The sequence below is a fragment of the Chinchilla lanigera genome, unplaced genomic scaffold (assembly GCF_000276665.1).
Source record: "Chinchilla lanigera isolate Chin_1 unplaced genomic scaffold, ChiLan1.0 scaffold00054, whole genome shotgun sequence".
Taxonomy (NCBI): domain Eukaryota; kingdom Metazoa; phylum Chordata; class Mammalia; order Rodentia; family Chinchillidae; genus Chinchilla; species Chinchilla lanigera.
The window spans coordinates 679,857-702,689 of record NW_004955455.1 but is presented as its reverse complement, the minus strand read 5'-3'; the positions used below and the strand labels follow the sequence as shown (position 1 = coordinate 702,689).

General features: G+C 48.1%; 1 protein-coding gene across 3 annotated transcripts in view; it reads right to left on the bottom strand.

Moving 5' to 3' along the window:
* Positions 1 to 6,528: 6,528 nt before the first annotated feature.
* The window catches only part of Myo18b (myosin XVIIIB), a 258,854-nt gene continuing 242,549 nt past the window's right edge, over positions 6,529 to 22,833 (bottom strand). For all 3 annotated transcript variants that reach the window (XM_005396137.1, XM_005396139.1, XM_005396138.1), the window contains 2 exons: positions 9,349 to 10,573; positions 6,529 to 7,169 (listed from right to left, as the gene is read on the bottom strand). In XM_005396137.1, the coding sequence (XP_005396194.1) occupies positions 9,361 to 10,573 (1,213 nt within the window). In that variant the 3' untranslated portion in view covers positions 6,529 to 7,169; positions 9,349 to 9,360. The remainder of the gene's footprint in view (positions 7,170 to 9,348; positions 10,574 to 22,833) is intronic.

Sequence of the window (22,833 nt, the reverse complement as noted above, 5' to 3'; positions counted from 1 at the left end):
TAAGATATAAGGAAGCCAGTGTTGCATTACTGAGCTGGCCCAGGGGCTGCCTGATCACATGGTCTGTCCTGAGTTAGGTCAGGCAAGAAAACCACTTAATGTCTGCCCAATGGCAGAGTGCAAACGGAGTGTGACTGCCAGCTCTGCAATCATCCAGTAGTTAAACCCCTAAAAAAAGAGCCCATTCATACTTTGCATGTGGTGGAGGGAGCCAGAGAGCTCAGCCTGTTGGCTCAGGCAGTGGGACTCTGTGATGGGCAGAGAGTATGCTGCCATAGCAACAGGTACTCTCCAGGAAGCCACTGATGGTCCAGATGTTGGATGAGGCCAAAAAGACCCGAGAAAGTTCATGAGATGAACCCAATAACATCAGTATTATCTCAGCTTTACAGAAGGGAAACAGAGGCACAGAGTGGTGGCATAGCTTACCTCACCACACAGTCAGCTGTGGTGGGCCCGACTCCACACTGCACAGATTTTGGGCTACTCAAGAGTGTAAAGAAAGAAAGAATGTGGACCCAAACCTTTGAGACAAGATGTGGAGATGTTAGCAGAATTCTCAAGCTCACCCTAATTATCCACAATTAAAGAATGGATTACCCTTGACTCATATCTCTCCAGCTCCAGGGGCAACAAGAATTGGAGGGAAAAACCGTGGTTTTGGTCTGCTTCAAATTTTCTGTGTGATTTGGGAGGATAGATAGTCCCTCTCAGGTCTTGTTTCTGCATATGAAAAGCAATGGAGCCAGCTTAATGCACTAGTTCCAGCTGAATCTGCTTCCCAGTCGGTGAGAGCGCCCCTACCTGTTCCCATTATGGGGACTTCCATGTACAGGGCTGGTGGGCAGGAGTCCCGTGACATTCACCTGGCCTTGAATGATATACCTGGTTGGCCAACAGCAGCAGCAATAATTTCTAAGGCCTTGCTCTCTTTCAGAAAGGACACATTTAAATTTTTCTGGTGACTTCTTGTGCCATGACAATTTGGTAAAAGATACTTGAGCCACTACAAAATTGGATTTCCTGAAACATAGGTGAACAGGCTAGAGAATCTATGGAAGCACTTCCCACCACATCTTTGAGATAGGAGGGAGCAGCAGAGGTGAAGGGATGGCCATTGGGTCTTACTGAGCCTCAGCTTTTTCATCTACAAAATGGGCATAATAATCCTAGTCCTGGTGCCTCTGTGGGCCCATTGAAGGCTCTAAAATCCGAGACACCTTTCCCTCCCTTTATTAATCAAGAAGAAACCAAGACTTAGGTGGAGTTTTCTCCACTACTTGACATCACATAACTTGACAAAAGGCAGAACCAGAAACAAATCCAAACTTGTTCCTGACACTTGGTCCCATGACTGCCTAGCTGGCACAGGCTTCTCAGATGTTTGGCCAAAAAGAGATGAGGAAAGAAAGTGATGTGGTCCCTGGGCCTAGTCTATAAGCTGGCCTGATTGGAAATCACTGTCTACACCAGCGGTTCCCAAACTTTTTGGCACTAGGAGCTGTGCTGAATTATACTGGCAGACAATTTTTCCAAGGACAAGAGTAAGTGGATATAGGTTTTTCGTTTTTTTATTTGTACATGTTTGTAATAAACAATAATTACATGCCCCAGTGCTAACATCACAGCCTCAGCTGCACCTCAGATCATTGGGGTATGAGATTCTCATAAGAAAGGTAAAACCTAGATCCCTCTTCCATGCACAGTTCACAGTAGGACACGTGCTCCTCTGAGAATCTAATGCTGTTGCTCACCTGCTAAGAGGCAGGGCTCAAGTGATAATGACAGGAATGGGAAGCTGCCAAAAATACAGCAAAAGCTTTTCTCACTCCCTCCCCACTCACCCGCCGCTCACCTCTTGCTTCTGTGTGGCTGTTACTAACAGGGCACAGACAAGCAGTTGGGGATCCCTGGTCCCCCTTGCCGAGCCTGGCCCATGGTATTGTTACTAGGAACGCCTGGGTTTGGGTGCAGAGCTCTAGGTTCAAATCCTAGATCCTTTTGTTGCTTTCCCTCCTCCCTGAGCTTCAGGATTTGATATGGAGAAGGCATTAATCTGCTTCCTGGTCCCTTGGCAGCTTCTCTCTTTGTCCACTGAGCAAGGAAAAACTGTTGTTTAATTGGCTAGAGTCAGCCCAGCCAGGGACGCACTTTGCCAGGGAGCGTGACCACTGCGCCTTGAGGGATTCTGTCCTTCTGCTTGCTGATGCAGACACCTCCAAGCATACACTGGGGACCAGCTAAGGACAAGAGCTTCTGCTCAGTGCAGAGACTTCCGCCCCCATCCTAAAGCTCCTCCACCCCTGCAAAGGGACTCCTATTATCCTGTATAGCAAGCTGGGATGACCTTAAACTTAGCTTCTGGGGGATGAAAGAGGGCTAAATAAGCCATTCCACTGAACTCTGCCAGCTGCAGGCGTGGGGTCACCAGCACAGTTTGATTGCTGAGCCCAGAATAGTGCCACAGGGCCTACACACAGCTATTTACAAAGCCAAATTTTGAGTCATTTTCTATTTCTCCTCCTGTTAATAGAATGCATGGGGTGATTGACAGGGTAAGGGAAGCCCACTCCTGCCCCTTAGAAGGGATATTTGAATGTCACTGAGCACAGTGTATGGCCCATCGCTGACATGAAAGGAATAGAAGCTTTGGTGGTCCCTAACAAAGGATGACAGGGTCACTGTCTCACCTTGTCACCAGGGTTGTTGCCTAGCACCTGTCACGAAGCTTTGAAACTAGCTGCCTTGCTGACAGGTAAATAAGCAGAGGGTCTGGAGAGTGGGCCACAGCCTGGTGACCCATGACCTCCACAGACAGGGACGGGAGCTCGGCCGGGTCATTAATCACAACCTGAGCTTTCCAGGAGACATCTTTCAGCATCTGCTTTCCTGCCTGTCATAAGTCTCCTGCTCCTCTTCTTCCGACAGATGGTCTCTGGACTAAGAAAGAATACAGAGCCTCCACAGAGAGCCAGGCTCTTGGGACAGGGCTTGGTCTGGGTTGGCCTGGAGAGTGCTCCTGGATAGGACTAAGGTGGCCTACTACTAGAGCATCAGTGGCACCGGGCTCCTCCAGGAAACCATAAGCTTCATGAAGGTAGAGCCTTTGCTCATTTTCCTTATCTTCATCAACACATGCCTGCAACAGCCCCTGCCAGAGACATGGAGTAGTGGAAGAGTCAATACATGTTTTAGTGAAGAAATGTTAATTGACTTCTGAGTTCAGCTCTGTTGCTGAGTGCCTTGGGCAAATCTTTTCCCCCTATGAACCTCTGTTTCCTCCCCTGGAAAAATTACTTTCAGATCTTCTTCTCATCCTCCAGGTTTAGAGTTCGTTTCAAACCTTGACACTCTGTTAAAAATTGCCTCAGGGAAAAAAAAAATTGCCTCAGGGTGTGAAAACAAGAGGAAGTATTTGGAGGGACCACTTAATCCACCTGGATCCATGATCTCCAACACCTTCATCTTTGAAACAGTTTTGCTTATATCAGCCTGAAATTCATAGCAGGGCACAGCTGTGCAGGATTTAACTGGCACACAGACGCTAGATCCACCTTTGTAGGAGGGGAGTCTTTCACCACAAAATAGGGCCCATGTGTGGGGAAGCTTCCATGCCTGTGTGTCCCACGCATTCAGAGTGTGTTGGTTCCTGTACTTGTTCATTGGTTCACTGCCTCACTCCTTGAAGTTTCTTAAACGCTCACACACACAGTAGGAAACTAAGTAGTCAGAGGTTATAATAGAGCTAAGCATGGGGTGTGGCAGCATGGAGAACAGCGCTGATTGCAGTCCCGCGTATTCAGGAAGACACCTGGAGGAGGTCACTCTTGAGCTGAATGTGGCCAAGTGCAAAGGAGGAGGAAGCCATGCACACAGACACGCAAGGAGGGAAATGGCAGAACACATCACACACTGTCAACCGTGAGGGTTGGCTCTGTTCTTGAGAACCTTGAAGTCCCACACTTGGGGTTCAGGGAGCAGCATTTCTGAGCCCAGAGAGCAATGCTGCCACTGTTGACCAATGATTGGGTGGAATACAGGCCAAGCATTGCTGGGCAAGTGCTGCGTAGACATTTGATTGCTCACAGGAATATGGGGAGGCTGATACTGGGGCTAGACCTATCTTATAAACAAGTAAAGAAAAATCCAGAAAGAAGTGAACTCAGTGTGGTCCCCCAGGAGCTGAGCCATGCTGATGTCCCTGATATCCGAAGTGGTGGCAATGAAGACTTGGCTGGTGCTCACTACCTACGTGCTGGGCTGACCGTGCTGCCTGTGTGACGCTTCGGACTGTGGGACTGTGCAGGCAGCTTGCAGGGCAGAGGAGCCAGCTGAGGAAGGACCTCTGCTTTGGGCTGTGCCTCAGGAGGGGGACTTGAGGCGTGGACCTGGTTGCCATCTTCTGGGACGGTGAGCTGACTTTCATGAGCATCTCCTAAACTTCTGTTTCCTACTGAGCCCCCGCTTGAATTTAATGGCTCTGGAGGCATCATTTTCCATCACTGGAGGACAATGACAGGTTTCTTCCTTTACAAAAATATATTTCGTAAAATAAATGTCCTATAAATTTTTAACAGGGCACTCACAAGGTAATTTCATCTTTATTTTTCTTCTTTGCACTGCTTCTCTATGACAGTATATTTAGTTCCTTGTTTATCGTCTGTATCCCCAGCGAGGGCATGTCTCACAGGAGAGCAGGGCGGCTCTGCCTGCTCCCCAGGTCCTTAGTGTGGGGACGGGGCCTGGCACACACGTAGGAGTTCAGCAAAATGGTACAGAGAAGAACTCATGAAAACTCACAGGTTCCAGGCCTAGAAAAGTCTCGATGAAATGCCAAAGCCAGGAAGGCAGTGTGAGTCTGTTCCTAATTTCCTTAATGGCCTTTATTTAGGGACAAAGTTGGGAGTTCAGGACAAACTTATTCAATCACTACATGCATAATTACCATTATTAATAAACAGAACCACCACCTACTCTTGCATGGCATATATTATGGGCTCTCTAAAATTACTATGGTGAAGTCCTAACCACCTAGTACTACAGAACGCAACTGTATTTGTGGACAAGGCCTTTAAAGAAGTGATTAAATTGAGGCCCTATCCAATCTGTGTATGACGAAACTCTAACCCTAAACCCACAGTGGCATCTGAGGTGCGTGCTCGCAGAGGAAGGGCCATGTCAGGGCACAGCAAGTAGTGACCATCTGCAAGCTAAGGAGAGAGACATCAGGAGAAGCTAACTCCATCAATTGGGACTTCTCTGAGGCGCCAAGACTTCACCACAGGGAATTCAGGAAAGACTGGTATCTGAGCCCGTGTCTTATCCCGTGCTGACCCCATGCCCAGGTGCCGTGGGCTTTGCAATAGAGCCTTCCCTCCTCCACAGCATGGCCTCAAAGTCCCCACAGAGGCCCTGATGTCTCCACCCACCCCCACGTGTCCCAGCCCTACCTCGTGAGCCAGAGGTCCTCCTGTGAATGGCAGGCAGGTGGTAGCTGATCCTCTGACAGTATCTGCCTGTGATCTCATCTCGGGGAGAATGTACCGGCCCCAGTGAGAACAGTCCTCTGCTCCCTAACTCACTCCACCAGGGAGGCAGCACAATAGCCACACCTTCCAGACGGGGGCCCAGTGAATTCCCTCCTGCCCCATCCTCCACCCCTTCCTGATGCTACCCACAGCCTCTGGGGAGGGTTCAGGGTTCAGGGCCCTCTCTGCAGGCATGAGCTCTCATCAGTGGTATAGGTTGGGTAGTGTCTAAATCCACACCAAATTGACAGAGATGAAGACAAAGGCAAAGAAGGAAGAGATGGAGAGGGGGGATGCTGAAGTTCTAACCTCCAAAGAACTTAGAGGCCAAAGAGAGGTCCTCAGACACCTATGGAGTAGCCAACTCTGACAACATCTTGAACTTGGACTCTTACCACTGCCCAGAACTGCAAGAAACACATTTGTCCTGCTTTAGGCATCCACTCTCTAGTACTTGGTCACCCCAGCCCTACTAAGTGAACCCACCTGTGATCCAAACAGGAATTCCTCCCCCAGGCGGGGCTGTGACTGGCCACACCAGAGCAGCCCCGGGGATGGAGGCACATTAGGAGCAGGGTATAGAGCCTGTCTAGTGGGAATTTACACAGAGGCAGCAGTGGCTACCTGAATAAATCTAGGATAAATATGCCAGTTCCACCTTTGTAAAAAGGGAATAAATCAGTGCATTTATCTTTCAGGACTTTGTAAAGCTGCAGTGATTCACACCATGTAAAATGCTTAGCACAGCGCCAGCACATACTGTGATCAAAAAATATCAGTTGATCATTTTATTATTATGAATGCTTCAAGAGTGTTTGAAGAAACAGATTTCTACACCATAAGTTGGAAGGTGTGCTGGGCTATAGTTTCTGGTGCCTGTGTATGTTTATGGGGGGAGGTGGTAGGGCTGTGTATATGAGGAGGTAGATATGGGGGGCTCTGTGGGTGATCACAGGTCCTCAAATGTTAATATGGACACACATTTATGGAGACACATCAGTCAGTGTGCCCACACCTTCGGATGCATGGGTTCATTTATTTGTTCACTAGTTCATTGATTCATGGATTCATTCATTCATTTCTTACATGCTCACACACACTTATACACGCACAATGTAAATGCACAGGCGGGGGAACACAAAAGAGCTGAGTAAGGAACTCAAGGAAACGGTGAATCAGCATCCATTTCAGTTTGGTGGTCTAGGAAGACTTCCTGGAGGAGGCCATACTTCAGCTAAAGAGGCCAGGTGAAGAGGTAGAGGACGAGGAAGAGGAAGGCTACTATTCCATGTACACACACAGGAGAACGAGGGCAGTGTGCACCCTGTGTGACAGTGTAGGCTGATTCCATTCTTGGGGACCCTTACCCCAGTGCACCCCATCAAACTTCCAGCATCCCAGGTGGCATGGTCAGGGGTAGAGAGCAGAAAAGATGCCAAGGAAACCGACTTTATTTCACTCAGACCGAGCACATGGGGAGCCCAGTGGCCCTGGTGGGATGTGGCTCTCCGGGTCCCTCTGGCCTCTTGAGGGTGGCTGTGATGCTGGTTCCGCACTGAGGGCCCAGGGGAGGCCTGGCCAGCCTCTCTCCAAACAGCGGTGCAGTCTGGAAGTCTCCAAGGGCAGCTGCGTTTCAGGAGGCTGGAAGCAAACAGGTCAGAGCTGATGAATGGGGATGTAAGCTGGGAATGTTTGGATGGTGAGAATGATGGGCTAAAGAGCTTGGAGTTCTGCATTCCCAGGGGCATTTCTATGGAGGTTCTACTGAGTGGAATGATGCAGCACAGGCAATGGGAAGGAAAAGACTGGAGGAAAGGCTGACACAGATTTCCTAAAGGACCTGTTACAGACTTGGCCTTAGATGTCTCCCGAAGGTCCATGTGTAAAGACTCCATCCCCAGTCTGATGGTATTGGGAGGCAGTGGAAGCTTTAAGAGCTGAGCCCTAAAGACCCAGATCTTTAGGTCACTGGGATTGTGATCTTCAGTGGAATTGTGGGACCCCAGTCTCTTTCTCTTTTGCTCCCCAGCCCTGAGGTCAGCAGTTTTGCTATAAGCTCCTGCCAGGATGTGCTGCCTCGCCACAGATCCAAAAGCAACACAAACATTGAAACCTCCCACAGTGTGAGCCAAAATAACCCTTCTCATCTCACAAGTGGGTTCTCCCAGAGATTTGTTACAGCAATGGAAAGCTGACTAGTGCAGGACCCAAATTCCCAAGTGCAAGGTAACCAGGCTTGAAGCCGTCTACTGGGTTCCAGGCTTTGTGCTGGGTTCTCTCATGCTCTCCTTAAGCCCACAGTGAGACTTCAAGTGGATGGCAGTTATCCCCACTTTCCAGTGGAGGACAGAGGTGCTTAGCAAAATGGCACTGCCTGCTCAAGGTCACAGGCCTGGGTACAGAGAAGGACTCAGCCCGAAGGCTCCAGAGCCCACCATCCATGGCAGTGTGGGGAGCAGGGCTTCTCCATGCAGCTGGGAAACCAAGGCAACAGTAGGCAGGTACCCAGCTACGATGGAGAGCAGCCTCCAAGAAGAACCTCACTGGGAGGAGGAAGAGGCCTTGAGATTTAAAAAAATCCTGGCAGAGACAAGATGTTCTGTGATGACTTCGGCTAAGCACTGTTCCCCTTTCGGCCGTGTGCCCTTTACTTGGCCTTTGAAACTGCTTTCCATGTCCCCGAGAGCATAATAATGTAAATGAATATCAGATCTTTACTTGGTAATTGAGAGCAGAGAGAAGGCCATGTTAAGTCAAATTAATTTGCTCTGATGCAGTCCCAGCTTGTCTCCTCGGAAGGGGCAGTGACTTTTTGATGGGCTAAGGGTGCCTGTCGAAGAAACAGGTGTACCGTAGTAGACATGCAGTTCACTCTGATCAAGGAGGTCTGGGGGTTGTGGCAGTGTGTATGCCACTCCCTGACCACCTGAACCCTGGGTTCTGAGATGCAGAACTGGGAGGTATTAAGTGTACTGTGGGCTATTGGGCAGCTCTGACGTCACTTGTAAAGATACCTGGACTATATACCCAAGGAAAAGTACTGTGAATAAAAGGGAGAATTCTGAGCTTTCTCTGGGCAATTTTGCATAAGTGATTTAACCTCTCTGATCCTCAGTTTGTCAGCCTGTAAGATGGGAATGAATAATGCTGACCTCCTCTCTGGAAGATATCATGAGTCTTAAATGACTGGCTGATATATACATTCAATAAAATAAGCCTTTAGTAGCAAGGGATCCCTCTTCCTATGTTTATCCCAAAGAAGAACCAAGATTAGGGCCTGCCCTGGTACAGAAGCCAGGCAGAGAGAAGCGGGACTTCTTCCACAGTGGGGCTCTGTGACCTTTGCATGTGACTCCCACCCCCAACCTTGGGGCTCAGTTTCTCTCTTTATGTGATGCAAAAGTGGACTCCACTGTAATACAGCCCCTTCCAACCTGGCCTTTTGAGGATCTGTGATAGCTCCGTGATGTCTCACCACTGTGTGACAGAGGCCTCACAGCCCACCCACCCCCAGGTGGAAAGGATGTAGGATAGCGAGACTGAGCTGGAGGAAGTTTAGAAGCCTGACACTTCCTCTAGCATCACCCCCGGGACCCTCTTGCTTTCCCATGCATCTGTATTTTAAAGTATAGAGAAGTAGGCGACCCCTTCAAAGAAGCTCTGCATCCAACAATATATAACTTCCGCCCAAATCTCCAAAAACCCCAGAGCAAGCAGTCAAGGGACTAAAGGCAGAAGAGCAGCATCTATTCTCTGCAAGACTCCTGGACCCGGGAGGACTCTCTGGTCCCTAAGGAGGATCCCAGCCTGTCACTTTTACCTGCACTCGTTCCTACTTCTGCAGGTATTTCTTCATGATGCTCTCCACATCCTCCTCCTTCCTCTCTGTGCCTGGCTCTCTGTGCTCAGGGGACACCTGCTCACCACCGTCACCTTCAAGGCGAGGGGGTCTCGGTCGGCTTTTGATGCTGTCGGCACTTTTAAAGGACACAATAGAGCTGGAAGATGAGGACGAGTCAGAGAGGTGAGCAGGGTCCTCCTTGGGCTGTGTGCTCCTTTTCAAAATGGTCTTGATCCCTGAGAGAAAGGAGCGGTCCGCCTCTTCCATCCCAAAGTGAACACCCGGATGCTTTGAACCCTTGTGCTCATCTTTGGCTGCCCTTGCCAAGGATGTAGGTGACTCAGGCTTCCGGATGGCAGGGAGGAAGTCATCAAAGTCCACTCTGGCCCTGCGTCCATAGCTGAGGCTTGGGAGTGTCCAGCTGCATGGGTCACTGCCTAGAGGCTCCTCCATCAGGTGAGCGAACTGGCGGTTCTGGAAGACAAGTGGTTCCTTGCCAAGGTCTGGGCAGCCTGCATCGTCCACTGAGGACTCCAGACAGCGCCTCCGGGGACGCAGGGTGGGCGACAAGAGCGTGTCCCTGAGGGCGGTGGGGGAGCTCATTTTTTTCCTTACACTGGGCCCTGATTCTAAGAGGGCCTCACAGGAACTGAAGCGGGTCTTCAGCCTTTCCGGGGGCAGACTTGTGCCCTCAGCACCTCCCGAGGAGATGCACTTCAGGCTGGTGGATCGCAAGAGACCAGCGGTTGTGCCAGGGGCCCCCTCCACCCCCAGGGGCGACTTCGTCTGTAACTTCAAGGAAAGATCTCCCTCGTCGCTGCTGGCCCTGCCCCTCCTGAGCGTGGAAGCACCAGTGGTCTGGTAAATGGGGAGTGTGGGCCAATCCTCCAGGCCCAGCGTGGAGCCCTGACCTCTCTGGGCCCTCTTCCTCCGGAGTCCTTCCACAAACTCTGAGAGTGCCGCTGACGGACTGGGCAGCTTCTCCCTGGGCAGCGGGGACGTGTTTGGACTCTGTGAGGCCACAGGAGAGGACAGAGCTCCTGATCTTTCCATGGGCTTTCTCTGGACACCAAACCCTTCACCACCTCCAAAATGACAGGACTTCTGTTGGCGGGTAGAGCAGGGAGAAGCAGAGCCTTCTCTTGAGGCCTTGCCATGAGAATTCCAGGTTCTGCTCTCAGCATCTCCGGCCTCTGCCTTCACCCTGTCCAGGAAGAAAGATGCAGACAGTAGAAATTGTGCAATTCATACAATTTGTGCAATTGGTATGAGAGCCACTAAGCGCAGGCAGTAATATTATTTTTTTCCTTTGGAAATGCCATCCCTACCGCATTCTCAAATGAACCGCATGATTTAATGTGCAAATTCAAGCCATGTAAATGATTTCTTGTTGCTTTCTGAAATGCAATTTCTGTCTATAATTAAACCCAGCTAAGTACATTTGAGTAGATTAACGCTGCAGCTAGGGTGGATGACTTAGATTTATGAGGCATCATATCTGACATGATAGAGCTGAGCATACCAGAGCCTACTGTGAAGTAAGTAATTCACTTGTCTAAGACTGGAGCAGGACATGCAGGGGGTAATTTATTTGTTGAAGCCCAGGCCCAGAGGACAACCCCACTCAGCAGGGCTTCTGAGCACTGGGGTTCCCTGTGACACCTACCATTGTTTCATGGAGATCGGGCAGACATAGGAACTGCTCCCCTCAAAAGCAAAAGAGTCACATGAAATTAATTTGAAACCAAATCTATACACATGAGGACAGACGGCCTCTATTCTGGGACTGTACCAGCCCTGGCTTTTGTGCAGAGGGAGTTCACAGCAGCTGAGCCAAAACCACGTTGTCTCTGGAAAGTAGAAGCCTCACAGTGGGGTGAAATTATAGACTGGAAAATAAAGAGCATCCTTGAAAGCAGAGAGACTAGAGTCCATCAGTCTTTCCTTTAACAAATAAAATCTACATGTCCTCCCTTGAAGATAAACTACCCCTTTCCTATCCACCAGCAAAGTCATAATTTATTAAAAAAAAAAAAAAAAAGGCAGAAAGGCGTGCCAAATGTCAGATTCTGGCACTGCAGACAAAGCCGTGGACGCAGGCCCGCGGAGAGATGGAGAGCCGCACGCAGGCTGCCAAGGATTAGGCCCACGGCTCTGGCAGCTATGGGGCTCTGACTATCACAAGGGGACAACTGGAGGAGTCAGCCTTCTTCACACCAAGGGTGGCTGGGATTCTGGTACAAACCAACGAGAACATCTTGCTCTCCCAGCTAGGTGTCACCACCTGCGCCCCTCATTGTGTGCGGCAGCCAGGGCCCAGTGGGCTGTAGAATCTGAGAAGGAAGTCAGACCAAAGGCCCTGGAGGGGATGGCCCAGAGGGGACAGGAGGGCAGATTGGCTAGGGGTTAGGGTCTTTCCAGGGAAAGAGGTACGGACTGCAGTGGGCTGAATATCTGCATGCCCACCCCAAGTTCTTAGGTTGAGACCTCCCCCTCAAAGTGACCACACTGGGGGGCAGGGCCTTAGGGCAATGAGATGGTCATGAAGGTGGAAGCTCCTGAGGTAACTGGTGCTCTTATAAAAGAGGCCAAAGAGTTATCTTGTCCCTTCCTTCACATGAGAAGACAGCCATCAATGTACCTTGGTCGTAGATTCCCCAACCCCCAGAACTGTGAGAAATGTTTCTTTAGTCTATAACCCACCGAGCCCACAGGATTTTTTGTTACAGCAGCCTGAAAGACTAAGACAGGCACCTAGACCCTGCCTTTCAGAGCTTCCTGAGGTCAGAGTTTTAGCCCCCCAACAGCCTCTCTCTGCCAGGGCTGGCAGGAGTCCCCAGCTAAGCACCTGTGGGAGGTCAACAGGGGCCAGAGTCCCGCTAAGGGATTTCATGAGGGTGCACGTTTCCTGTGTCACTTGGGTGGAGGAGGGTTGATGCCACAGACTGGACATGGCATAGACCTGCAATTCCAAGGTGCCAATGCAGGCGAGCCACCTACTTGCCATCCTTGCCGTCCTCCTGAGTGGTCAGGCTCCCCGGCTCCCCTCCCACCTTAACCCTCCACCCCTTACTCTGCCTGCTGCACTGCTCCCGGGACAGGATGAGTCTTTACTGCCTCTCAAGTTTGCATTTGCTGTTCCTGTCCTGGGAGCAACTCGTCCACCTCCAGCCCCCGACTCACAGCACCAACCTTACAGGCAGGGAGGAGAATGGGGGAAAGCCCTTGATACTATTGTTCCTGGTACCGAACACTCAGTAACAGTGAAAGCCCTTGATACTATTGTTCCTGGTACCGAACACTCAGTAACAGTGAATAGCTAGGAGGGATAACTCATAACCAATCACGGACAGCTACCAGTCTTCAATCATTAACGATTAATAGTAATTATTCCAATCTCTGACTCCAGCGCTGCCCCCATCGGTGGACACAAGGAGACAAGCTCATAGAAGGACAAACAGGATGACCAGCCAGGCGACCTTGCATCTTACCATCAGTGGCCCCACGTGCTAAAACAAAAGCCTCACAGTTTGCCTGGCGCATCTGCCTCTCCCCCATTTCTTGCCTGTCACTTTCTGTTGCCATCACAGCGGGACATGAGCTGGGAGAGGAGCTGCAGGTATCTCTTATAATTACCCAAAGGCATGTGTGTCAACATCATCGCTTTAGAATCGCTCCCCAAATATATGGCAAGGTGGCGATCGCACGCCCTTATTTATTTTTTCTTTTCAATAAACAGCTCAGGGCTGCTGGGCCAGTGGGCTGCTGCTGAGCTAAAAGTCATTTCGGTCCTGTCTTAGCCCTGAAAGGAGGCGGGCATGAGAGAGGGGTTTTGGGTGCTGTGTCTCACCCCTTGCCTGGCACCGGGGGATGGCAGAGTGAGGGGCACCCACACCCCAATCACCCGGGACCTCTGCCATTTTGTGTGCCCAGCTCCCACCATCACTGCAGGCTGTAGATGCCAGCACAGGGCACAAGGAAAAAAAAGGAAGAGGTGTCACAAGAAGAGGGGGAGGAGGCAGTAGAGGATGAGCAAGGACACAGGAAAAGGTGGGCATGAGAAGGAGCAGAGGGAGACTCACAGGCTCTAAACTCAGACGGCAGAGTCTGGATGACTGTCTTCCTGCCTCTCCTGAATTAGCACCAAGCCTGGCATGGAATAAATGTTTGGCAAATGGCGCTGAACTCAATCAAGGCAGATGAGGAAAAGGAAGTAGGCAAGGTGGGGAAAGCAGAGAAAGGACATAGATGTGGGAGGAAGAGGAGGAGGCCACGGAGTGGAAGGACAGGGAGCAGAGCAGACAAGACAGAAGCTGAAGGGAGAGAGGGAGATACGGTGGTGATGGAGGACAGACGGAGGACAGAGGCTAAAGGGCAAAAGCAAGAGGTGAGGGAGAGTTGCAGATGCAGATGATGATCTTCTGTCTCCACCTTGGACGCAAAGGGGAGCCTGGCGGGGGCACAGAGAGGCAGCCAGGAGCCCGATGTGTGTGCTGCTGCAGAGGCTGAGATCTGCCACGAAGACCCCTGCTCTGCCAGCACAGTGGGCTCGCTTCCTACCTCTCCTGAGCCCCCCAGCCATGCCTTCCACAAGGTGTGAAAGCCAAAGTGTCCCAGCTCACCACTTGGGCCCCACTGGCTGTCATGGGAAGCCCAAGGGCCCAGAGTCTTGGGACAGGGTGGGCTGTGTCCATGTTTCTGGGATGGTGAGGTGCCTCTGGAGGCTCAGGGTGAAACTGGAACACAAGCCGACAGCGTAGTTCTTGAAGGACTGGAGAGGAGAGGGGTGCGGCAGAGTGAGAAGGGAGAGAGACACATGGAGCGGGGGAGGGAAGGGAGGAAGGAATGAAAGAAAAAGCCGCAGGTGGTTGAGTGATCCCTCCCAGATCCACCATGTGTAAAGCGTCCACATCTCTGCACTCCCTTTTCTGTTCTGCCTGGGTCATCTCCTTCAGCATAAGCAGCCTCTCCATTCATTCCCCTGTGTAGACAGTGTAGACTTTGATCTGGATTTACATACCCTTTGGGGGGCTTAGGGGTAAGGATCTCAAGGTTTTCTATTTGAAGCCAGATGCTCCCTTCCTGCCTGGTTTTGAACCCTGCCTGTCAGATGCATCCTGCCTGTTGTCTTCCAGGGGACCTGGGAAGTCTCATGTTCCTTCCACTATCTTCCCAGGGCGGCCTGGCTTGACTGAACTCTGCTCCTCTGGCACTGCATGAGGGATGGATGGCAGATAAACAAGATGTTGCCACACCTGTCTCTCGGGGCCTTGGCTGGGGAGAGGGATGATGTGAAGAAGCTCTGTGAGTGGCTGGAGACGGGAGTGGAAAAATGCTGGGCAGCAGCACTGTGAGTCTCTAGCGAGAGACCTCAGAGACATCTTGAAGCATCTGCTGCCTATGCCACAGTCTGTCCCCAAAGGGTTAGCCTTCTGGTATACCTGCCACAATAGGAATCAGAGGACAGGACTGAGCCTTGCTCACAAAGGTGCCTGCCAGGGCTGGTGCTGTAATCAAATCAGGGGACAGTCAGTGGTCACTACAAGTGCACCTCTACCTGTGCACCTGTGTGCCAGGAACTATGCTGGAAGAAGAAGCTAAGGGCTCTCTTGCCTATAAACAAGCCCAGGGAGGCAGGGATTATGACTTCCGGAACAGCTGGGGTGGAGGGGGGCACCTCTGCAAGCACACACAGCTAGAAAGTAACACAGGTGGGTTTCAAACTCAAGTGAGCCAACTCCAGAGCCAGGAGCACCCTTCTCTACAGCCTCTGCCCAGAGTCTGTAACATGACACAGGGTTATTAGCACTTCCTAGGCCATGGTTTTGGCTCAGGCTCTAGACTGGTGCTGTCAACTGATAGCCATGTGATCTTTGCACTGCTTGCTAACTATGAGTCCTCAGTCTCTTCAGCTGCAAAGGGAGGCAAAACCACATCAACCCTGAGATGCCATGGAGATACAAGCTCCATGAGGGCAGAGACTGTTTTATCCATGAACAATAGCATTTACATGAAAATGCTCTCCTTTTCCTGGTTGCCTAAAGTTACAAAGCATTATTAGGTAAATTTCAAAGATTCAGTAATATTGAAATTGCCATGCCTCTTAATCTGCAAGGGTTGGGAAATGAGTTCTCAAGCCAATAAAGGTCGATTCAGATCCTGCCTCTTTTCCTTCCAAACCAGGCAGCTTTCAGAGCCTGATCTTTCTCAGCTGTGAGAGTGGCAGCAATAATGACAAAGGTCAGGGGGTTTTGTTAGGAACTTGAGATGATGTGTGTTACCTGAAACCTCAGTATCATACATCCGGGCTCTTTTTCTTCCTCATATCCACTGTACTTCCAGTAAGGCAAAGCATGCTATGCAGTGATGGCAAGCCTTTTAGAAACCGAGTGCCCAAACTGCAACCCAAAACCCACTTACTGATTGCCAAGTGCCAATACTGCAGTTAAACCTGAATACTGAGGTTTTAGTTTAGCAAAAACAAAAACAAAAACAAAAACAAAAACTCATACCTGAACATCTTTTGTCTTAAAAGAAAAATACAATAACATGCATGCCATAGGTTTGCTACCACAGCTATAGGGAAACTTGCACACACAGTTGATACCCTGTATCTGCAGGTTTGGCATCCATAGATTCAACCAGTTCAAAAATACTTAAAAAAAAATCCATCAGTACTGAACATGTACAGACTCTTCTCCTTATCATTATTCCCTAAATTATACAGTACAACTGTGCACTGCCACAGTGTTTACTTGGAGTAGACACTGTGAATCATCTGAGATGATCTAAAGCATACAGGAGGCCTGCACAGGTGATAGGCGAATACTGTGCCACTGCAGGTCAGACAGAGACTGAGCATCTGCAGATTTTGGTGTCCCTCTGAGGGGGCCCTGGAGCCCAGCCCCTGTGGAAACCAAGGGATGGCTACACTACTTATTCATCTCCAAGCACTGCTAGTAATAATTTAATATACTTTAAACTCTTAACACTTGTTTGATTGCTTTTCTGGAAAGACCCCATCCACCAGGGCTCAAGAAGACACCAGACTGAGAGTGCATAAATCCTACATGAGAGCTTGCTCTGTCTGAGCACCACGGCAAAGGGAAGTGGAGACTGAAGTGGGCAGTGCACCCTCGAAGCCCAGAAGCTGAGGTGACAGCATCCCTGCCTGGACCACACCCTCCCCCGGCCAAGGTATCATGGCTCCATCACATTTACCTTTAGTGCCAAGCCCAGTAGCAGATGTGTCATGAATATTGTTTGAAAAATGATGAGAGTACTGATAAGGACATTTTTTTTTTTGTACTGGGACTCAAACCCAGGGACATTGTAAAACTGATCTATAACTCCAGCGCTTCGTATTTAGAGATAAAGTCTTGCTAAGTCATGTGGGCTGGGCTCAGACTTATAGTGCTCCTGCTTCAGCTTCCCGAGGTGCTAGGATTACAGCTGTACACACCGCATCAAGTTCATTCATGTATATTTTATACATCACCTTTTCGAGATCAGAATCATCACCCCATCTTGCAAGTGAGGAAACTGAAGCTTGTGGGTAAGAAATCACTTGTTCCAGGTCCCACTGCTAAGTAGCAGAACCTGGATCTGGACTCTCATCGGCCAAATGTAAAGTGCATTCTTTTTTCTTTGCGCTGTACCACATGCCCGCCAGGCAGAAGGCTGCATAGAAACTACAACCAGTTGAATTCAGATCTACATTTATATATTTTTCACAATTTATGGAGACATAAAGAACAAAAAACTTAGCCCAAGTTAAGGAGATGCTGGATTCGGTGGCATTAGACATAATCACATAGGAAAAAAAAATATATATATAGTTCCCAAGTCGGAGTCTGACCGGAGTCTGTGCCAACTGTAGCTACAGGAAACTCAGTGCAGATTTAATGACACCATGAATCATCCCCAAAGGCGTGCTGTCACCCCTGTTCTTCATCCACACCCTGAAATTATAGAGGAAATTAAAAATGTATCGATGTTCTTTAATACTGGCAAGGCCTGGGATGGGAAAGCAGATGTCCTTTTAAGATGGCCTGAAGATACGGTAACTGAACCCAAAATAACAAATGATGTCTGTAATAAAAGTTGGCCTGTTGCCCAGGACTGTGCATGATGTGGGGAACGCAAAGCATTCATTAAGGCTTGCATCGGTACAGGTGGATTCCAGGTAGCACCAGCTCCCGTGCACTGTACCTCAGGGTCTGCAGGCATCATTCAATTGTATTTTCACAACAGACCTCAGAGGCAGATACTACTGGCACCTCTCCACGTCACAAAGAGGCTCAGAAGGGATGAGTCATTTGTCATGTGATACATGGATTTAATCCAAGGGCCCCAGCTCCAGCTCCAGGCCTCCTCATCTTTTGGCTGTCTGGCCCCTTCCTGCCCCACTTCACACATGCGGAAGCTGAAGCTCCGAGTAGCAAATGGGCTTGCTGAAGAAGCGGCAGAGCTGAGACACTCACCCTGTCTGTCTGACTCTGCAGTGTCAGGCTGAGCTCAGAGGGGTGGAAAAGGTGCTGCCTTGACCTCCTGGCACACATGCTATAGATGTGGAGCCTGGAACATATCCACAAAGTAGGGTCCACCGTGCAAGAGGTTCCAGGCGAACACTGAACTGTGCCTTATGACTCCAACAAGAGGTTGGCATGAGAGGAGCCAGCAGTAGGTATGAAGCTGTGCCTGGGTGCACAGCCTTTCTGGAGGAGGTGGGTATGAATCAGGCTTTGGAAAAGGGAATGATTTGGGTGGTGGGAACGGTTCAGAAACTCACTGCAAGCAGGAAGGAAGATTCCTCCTACCAGATATTAGCTTCTTCCATCTGCAAAGGGCTCAACAAGCGAGAACAGGTCTCTAAATTTCACAGGCAAGAAAACAGGCTTAGACAGATAATAATACCAGATCTCTGGGAGGCTGAGGCAGGAGGATTGCAAGTTTGAGCCCAGCCTGGGCAATTTAATGATTTAGTGAGAACTAGTCTCAAAATTTTTTTCAAAAAGGGCTGGCCAAGTTGCTCAGTGAGAGGGCCCTGAGTTCAATCCCTACTCCTGAAAAAAGACACCCATCTGAGAAGGAAAACTCCAAGCAAGAGGATGCCATAGGGTTGGGGAGACAACCCAGGAAGCAGACTCAATGGCAGGTCAAAGAGGTAACATCAGCCGTACATTGTCCCTACACTTGGTCACTCCTGGCTTAAAGGTGTGGAGCCTGAGTCAGGAAGCAGATACTGAAACTACATTCTTTGTAGGACCATGGTAGTTAGGAGACAAGACAATTCTAAGCCTTGTGTGCTGTTCTCTCTGCTGTTTAAGAGGGCACCTGGTCCTTGACATGTCAGTTCTGCAAGCTGCCCTCAGTTGACACCTACCCATATACCTTCGGCAGGGCAGCATAATTGGCCTTGGTCTTGACCACACATGCCAACTGCCCAGCAGGTACTAGGAGCAGTGGTTTATTATGGTTCCTGGAGATGAGGGGAGGTCAGGGGAATGGGGACAGAAAGGGGTTAATACAATCAGAGAGAAGAGATTAGCTCTGATGTTCTATAGCACAGCAGGAAGGATAGCTATAGTCTACAACAACTTAGGATATATTTTAAAATAACTAGAAGAGTCTGAAGGGCCCCAACTCATAGAAATGATCAATGTTGGAAGAGACGGAAATGCTAATTACCCTGATTTGAATACTACACACTGTATACTTATATTGAATTACTGTGCTGTACCCCATAAATACGGACAAACATTACATGCCAATTAAAAGAAAATAATCATCCCTGGAGCTCTACCAAAAAATCAGTTTAAATGGGGTGTGGGAGAGAGGGGCAGTCATTCTAGTTTAAGGGAGAATAAAGATAAATGCAAGATGCTCATGTGAGGGATAAGTCCGGGCCAGGGAGGGGAGTATTCAGGAGCTCTGTACTTTCTGTAAGCCTGACACTGCTCTAAAATAAAGCTTATTCTTTTAAGTGAGAGAGTAAAAACAACCAAATAAAATAAGAGTCTTTAATAGGACCCTCCTTCTTATAACTATTCAATGATATGAGACACTTTTAGGACAGTTGGGGTAATGTGAGTGTTGGGATCTTAGAGGATGGGATGGATTTGTTAATTTTCATAGACAGGATAATGGTGTACTTCTAAAGAAAAGTCCTCCTTCTTAGGAGAAAGATGTGAACCCATTTAAGGGGAACTGTCATAATGTTTTCAACTTATTTTCACATTGGCAAAAAGGAAGGAAGGAAGGAAGGAAGGAAGGAAGGAAGGAAGGAAGGAAGGAAGGAAAGAAGGAAGGAAAGGGAGGGAGGGAGGGAAGCAGGGAGGGAGGAAGGAAGGGAAATGAGAACATGTTAAGATCGCATTACAAATAGAGGAGCAAAGACAGAAATGAAGTCAATATGGAAAATGCTGACAATTATCACATTACCGTAGAGGCTGGTTGATGTTGTCCAGATATGTTTGTTGTTGTTGTTTTTATAAATGAGGGAGCGAAGCCGGGAGGGAAGAAGGGGTTAGAGGGGCAGAAAGGAACACTTTATAGTTGATTTTGAGGAACCATAGTCCTATGTGTTTCGTAAAAAGCCTGAAATTTTTACTGGCCATTCAATATTTAGCCCAACTACAGCCTTCTCCAGAAATCTTTCATCTGCCTGCAGTGCCAGGCTGGAACCCCCTCTAGCTCCTGCAGCCCACCCCACCCGCCCCAGTGCTTTCTCATCAGGCTGTGTTAGAATTGTGTGTTTACTTATTTGTCTCCCAACAGGAATGTTCATCTCTGAACTAGACTGTGACTTTCCTCTACGAATTCCCAGCATTAAGAAGAGTGCCTCAAGGAAAATTCCAGAATGGGAAGCTTGGAAGAACAGAGAGGTAGGACTACGCAAAGAATGGACAAAAGGCTCTGTCTTCTTCATCTGCACTGGGTCACGCACAGCCCAGAGCCCTGCTGGGGCTCTGGTCAGAGCAACTTGCTGGAGCCTAAATGCAACAGTTTCAAAATCAACTCCCAGTGCATGGTCTACAACACATTCTCCATGTTTCTAAAACCAAGCCAAGAGCATTGTTTCATCTCTGCAGAACATTATCACCTTCTAGAGTATCAGAACCGAGAGGGAATGAAGTCCTCATTTAGACTAAAGCCCTCCTTCTACCCCAAACAGAGAGAGATGGGAGGACTTTAGCCTGACACTTATGAGATAGTTGAATTATGAGCTCTACAATTTGAGTTATACCTTCTAACACATTTTCTACAATTTTTGAAGGGATATAATTCTGGATATGTAGACTAATTAAAATCTCTAATTTGATTACACATTCAACTTGGATTGAACATATTCTTGTTTGTTTTTTTAAGACAGGGTCTCACTATGCAGTTCAGGCCGGCCTTGAGCTCACTTTGTAGTCCAGGCTGGCCTTGAACTCGCAATGATCCTCCTACCTCAGCCTCCCAAGTGCCAGAATTACAGGCGTGCATCAACATGCCTGGCCAATTGAACATATTTTAAGTAAAATTTCAGCACATCACTTTATTACCCATGCACAGACATTGCCTCAACTGAGTATGAGAAAATGGCAGTAGCCACACAAGATCTCAGACTTACTTATAAAATTGCCCAGTTCTCCAAGGAAATGCAGTTTTAAAAGGATGGGGATTTTCTCTTTCTTTCTTTCCTTCCCTCCTTCTTTCCTTCCTTTCTTTCTTCTCTCCTTCTTTCCTTCTTCTCTTCATCCCTCCCTTCCTCCTTCCCTCCCTCCCTCCCTTCCTTCATTTCTTCCTAACTTTCTTCCTTCCTTCCTTCCATTTATCTAGAATCATTTGAGTGCCATGATGCCAGATGCTATAGATACAGAGATGAATAACCAGTGATTTCAAGGAAAAAGGGAGGTATATTTGCCAGCTTTTGACTGGATGGAAATAGAAGCCCACCTTCATGCCTGTACTCATGGGAAAAAGAAAAGGAAGTAAAAGTCTACCTAAGCATTCAGCTTCCAGATATGACACAAGAGCCTCCCGAGAGCAAATCCCTTAGGGGGAAAAAAAAAAAAAGCCAAATTCAAATGGAAAAGTGTTGGACAGTCACCAAATCAATGCAGAAGGAAATCAGATTCTGAAAAGAGAGTCATACACTTCAGGTGAGCACGGCAGTGTGGCACCTTCCCTCGGAATCATTTTTTGCTTTTAAAAACATTCAGGGCTTATACTTCCAGATATCAAAACCTGCCCCATAAGGTGACTTTAAGCATGGTAATGCTATATTAGCTCAAGGGTAGACAGAGAAATGGAACAGAACAGATACAATAAAAGATCCATAAGATCACTTGATTTATGGCAAAAAGACACTGTTGTGCAATGTGGAAAATATATTTCTCTAAGATATATGTACTGGGCCAACTGGCTACCCATGTGGAAAATAATAAATCTTAACCCCTACCTCACACCATAAATTAATACCAATTTCCACTGCAGTGTGTATTTAAAGATGTGAATAGTATCTACAAAAACCATAAAGGAATAGTTTCATGATTTGAAAGTGAGAAAAATCATTCTTAAATAGGCTATATAAAGTACCAACTATAATAGAAAATTATAAATTGAGGTATGGTAAAAATAAATACTCTGTTTATCAAAATAAATCATTCAGAGAGCGAAAAATTTCAACCACCGAATGAGGGTAGGTCCACATATCCTATGAAGGATTTGTATCTGGACTACATCAAGAATTCCTGCAACTCAAGGAAAAGGAGATAAACCAAAGAGAAAAAAAAATTAAGGACAAAAGGCTTCATCACACACTTCTCTAAGAATACTCATATGTTGATATAAGCACAGGAAAATGCAAATTGAAAAACCAAATTTTGATGCTACTAATATCTACTAGGACAGCTAAAAAAAATTTTTTTTCCAGTACTGGGAATTGAACCCAGGGCCTCTGCACTGAGCTATATCTTCAACCCTTTTATGTTTTATTTTATGACATGGTCTTGGCCACATTACCCAGGCTAAATTTAAGCTTGAGATAATCAATCTCTGCCTGGCAGAGGGTGCAAAAGTGGTCCCAGTTGAGAACCACTGTTGTGGACTATAGTACAAGGAAAACTAATGAATTTCTGCTGTGCGTAACAATGTGGAAGAATCTCACAACCAAAATGCTGAAAGAAACAAGCCAGACCCAAAAGGATCACACACCAGAAGCTTCCATATATACAGTTCAAACACAGACATCTCTCATTTAGGGCATTAGAAGTCAGGATGGTGGTCACCTTTGGAGAAGGAGAAGGTAGTGACTTGAATGGGCCCAAGAAAGTTTTTGGGGCACTGGTCATACTCTGGTCTTGATTTTAGTGGTAATCACATAGCTATGGTCAACTTTTGAAATTTTCACCACAGCACAACTTTTGCATTTATATTTTAATAAATTTATTTAACACAAGTTTAGGTCAACTAGAG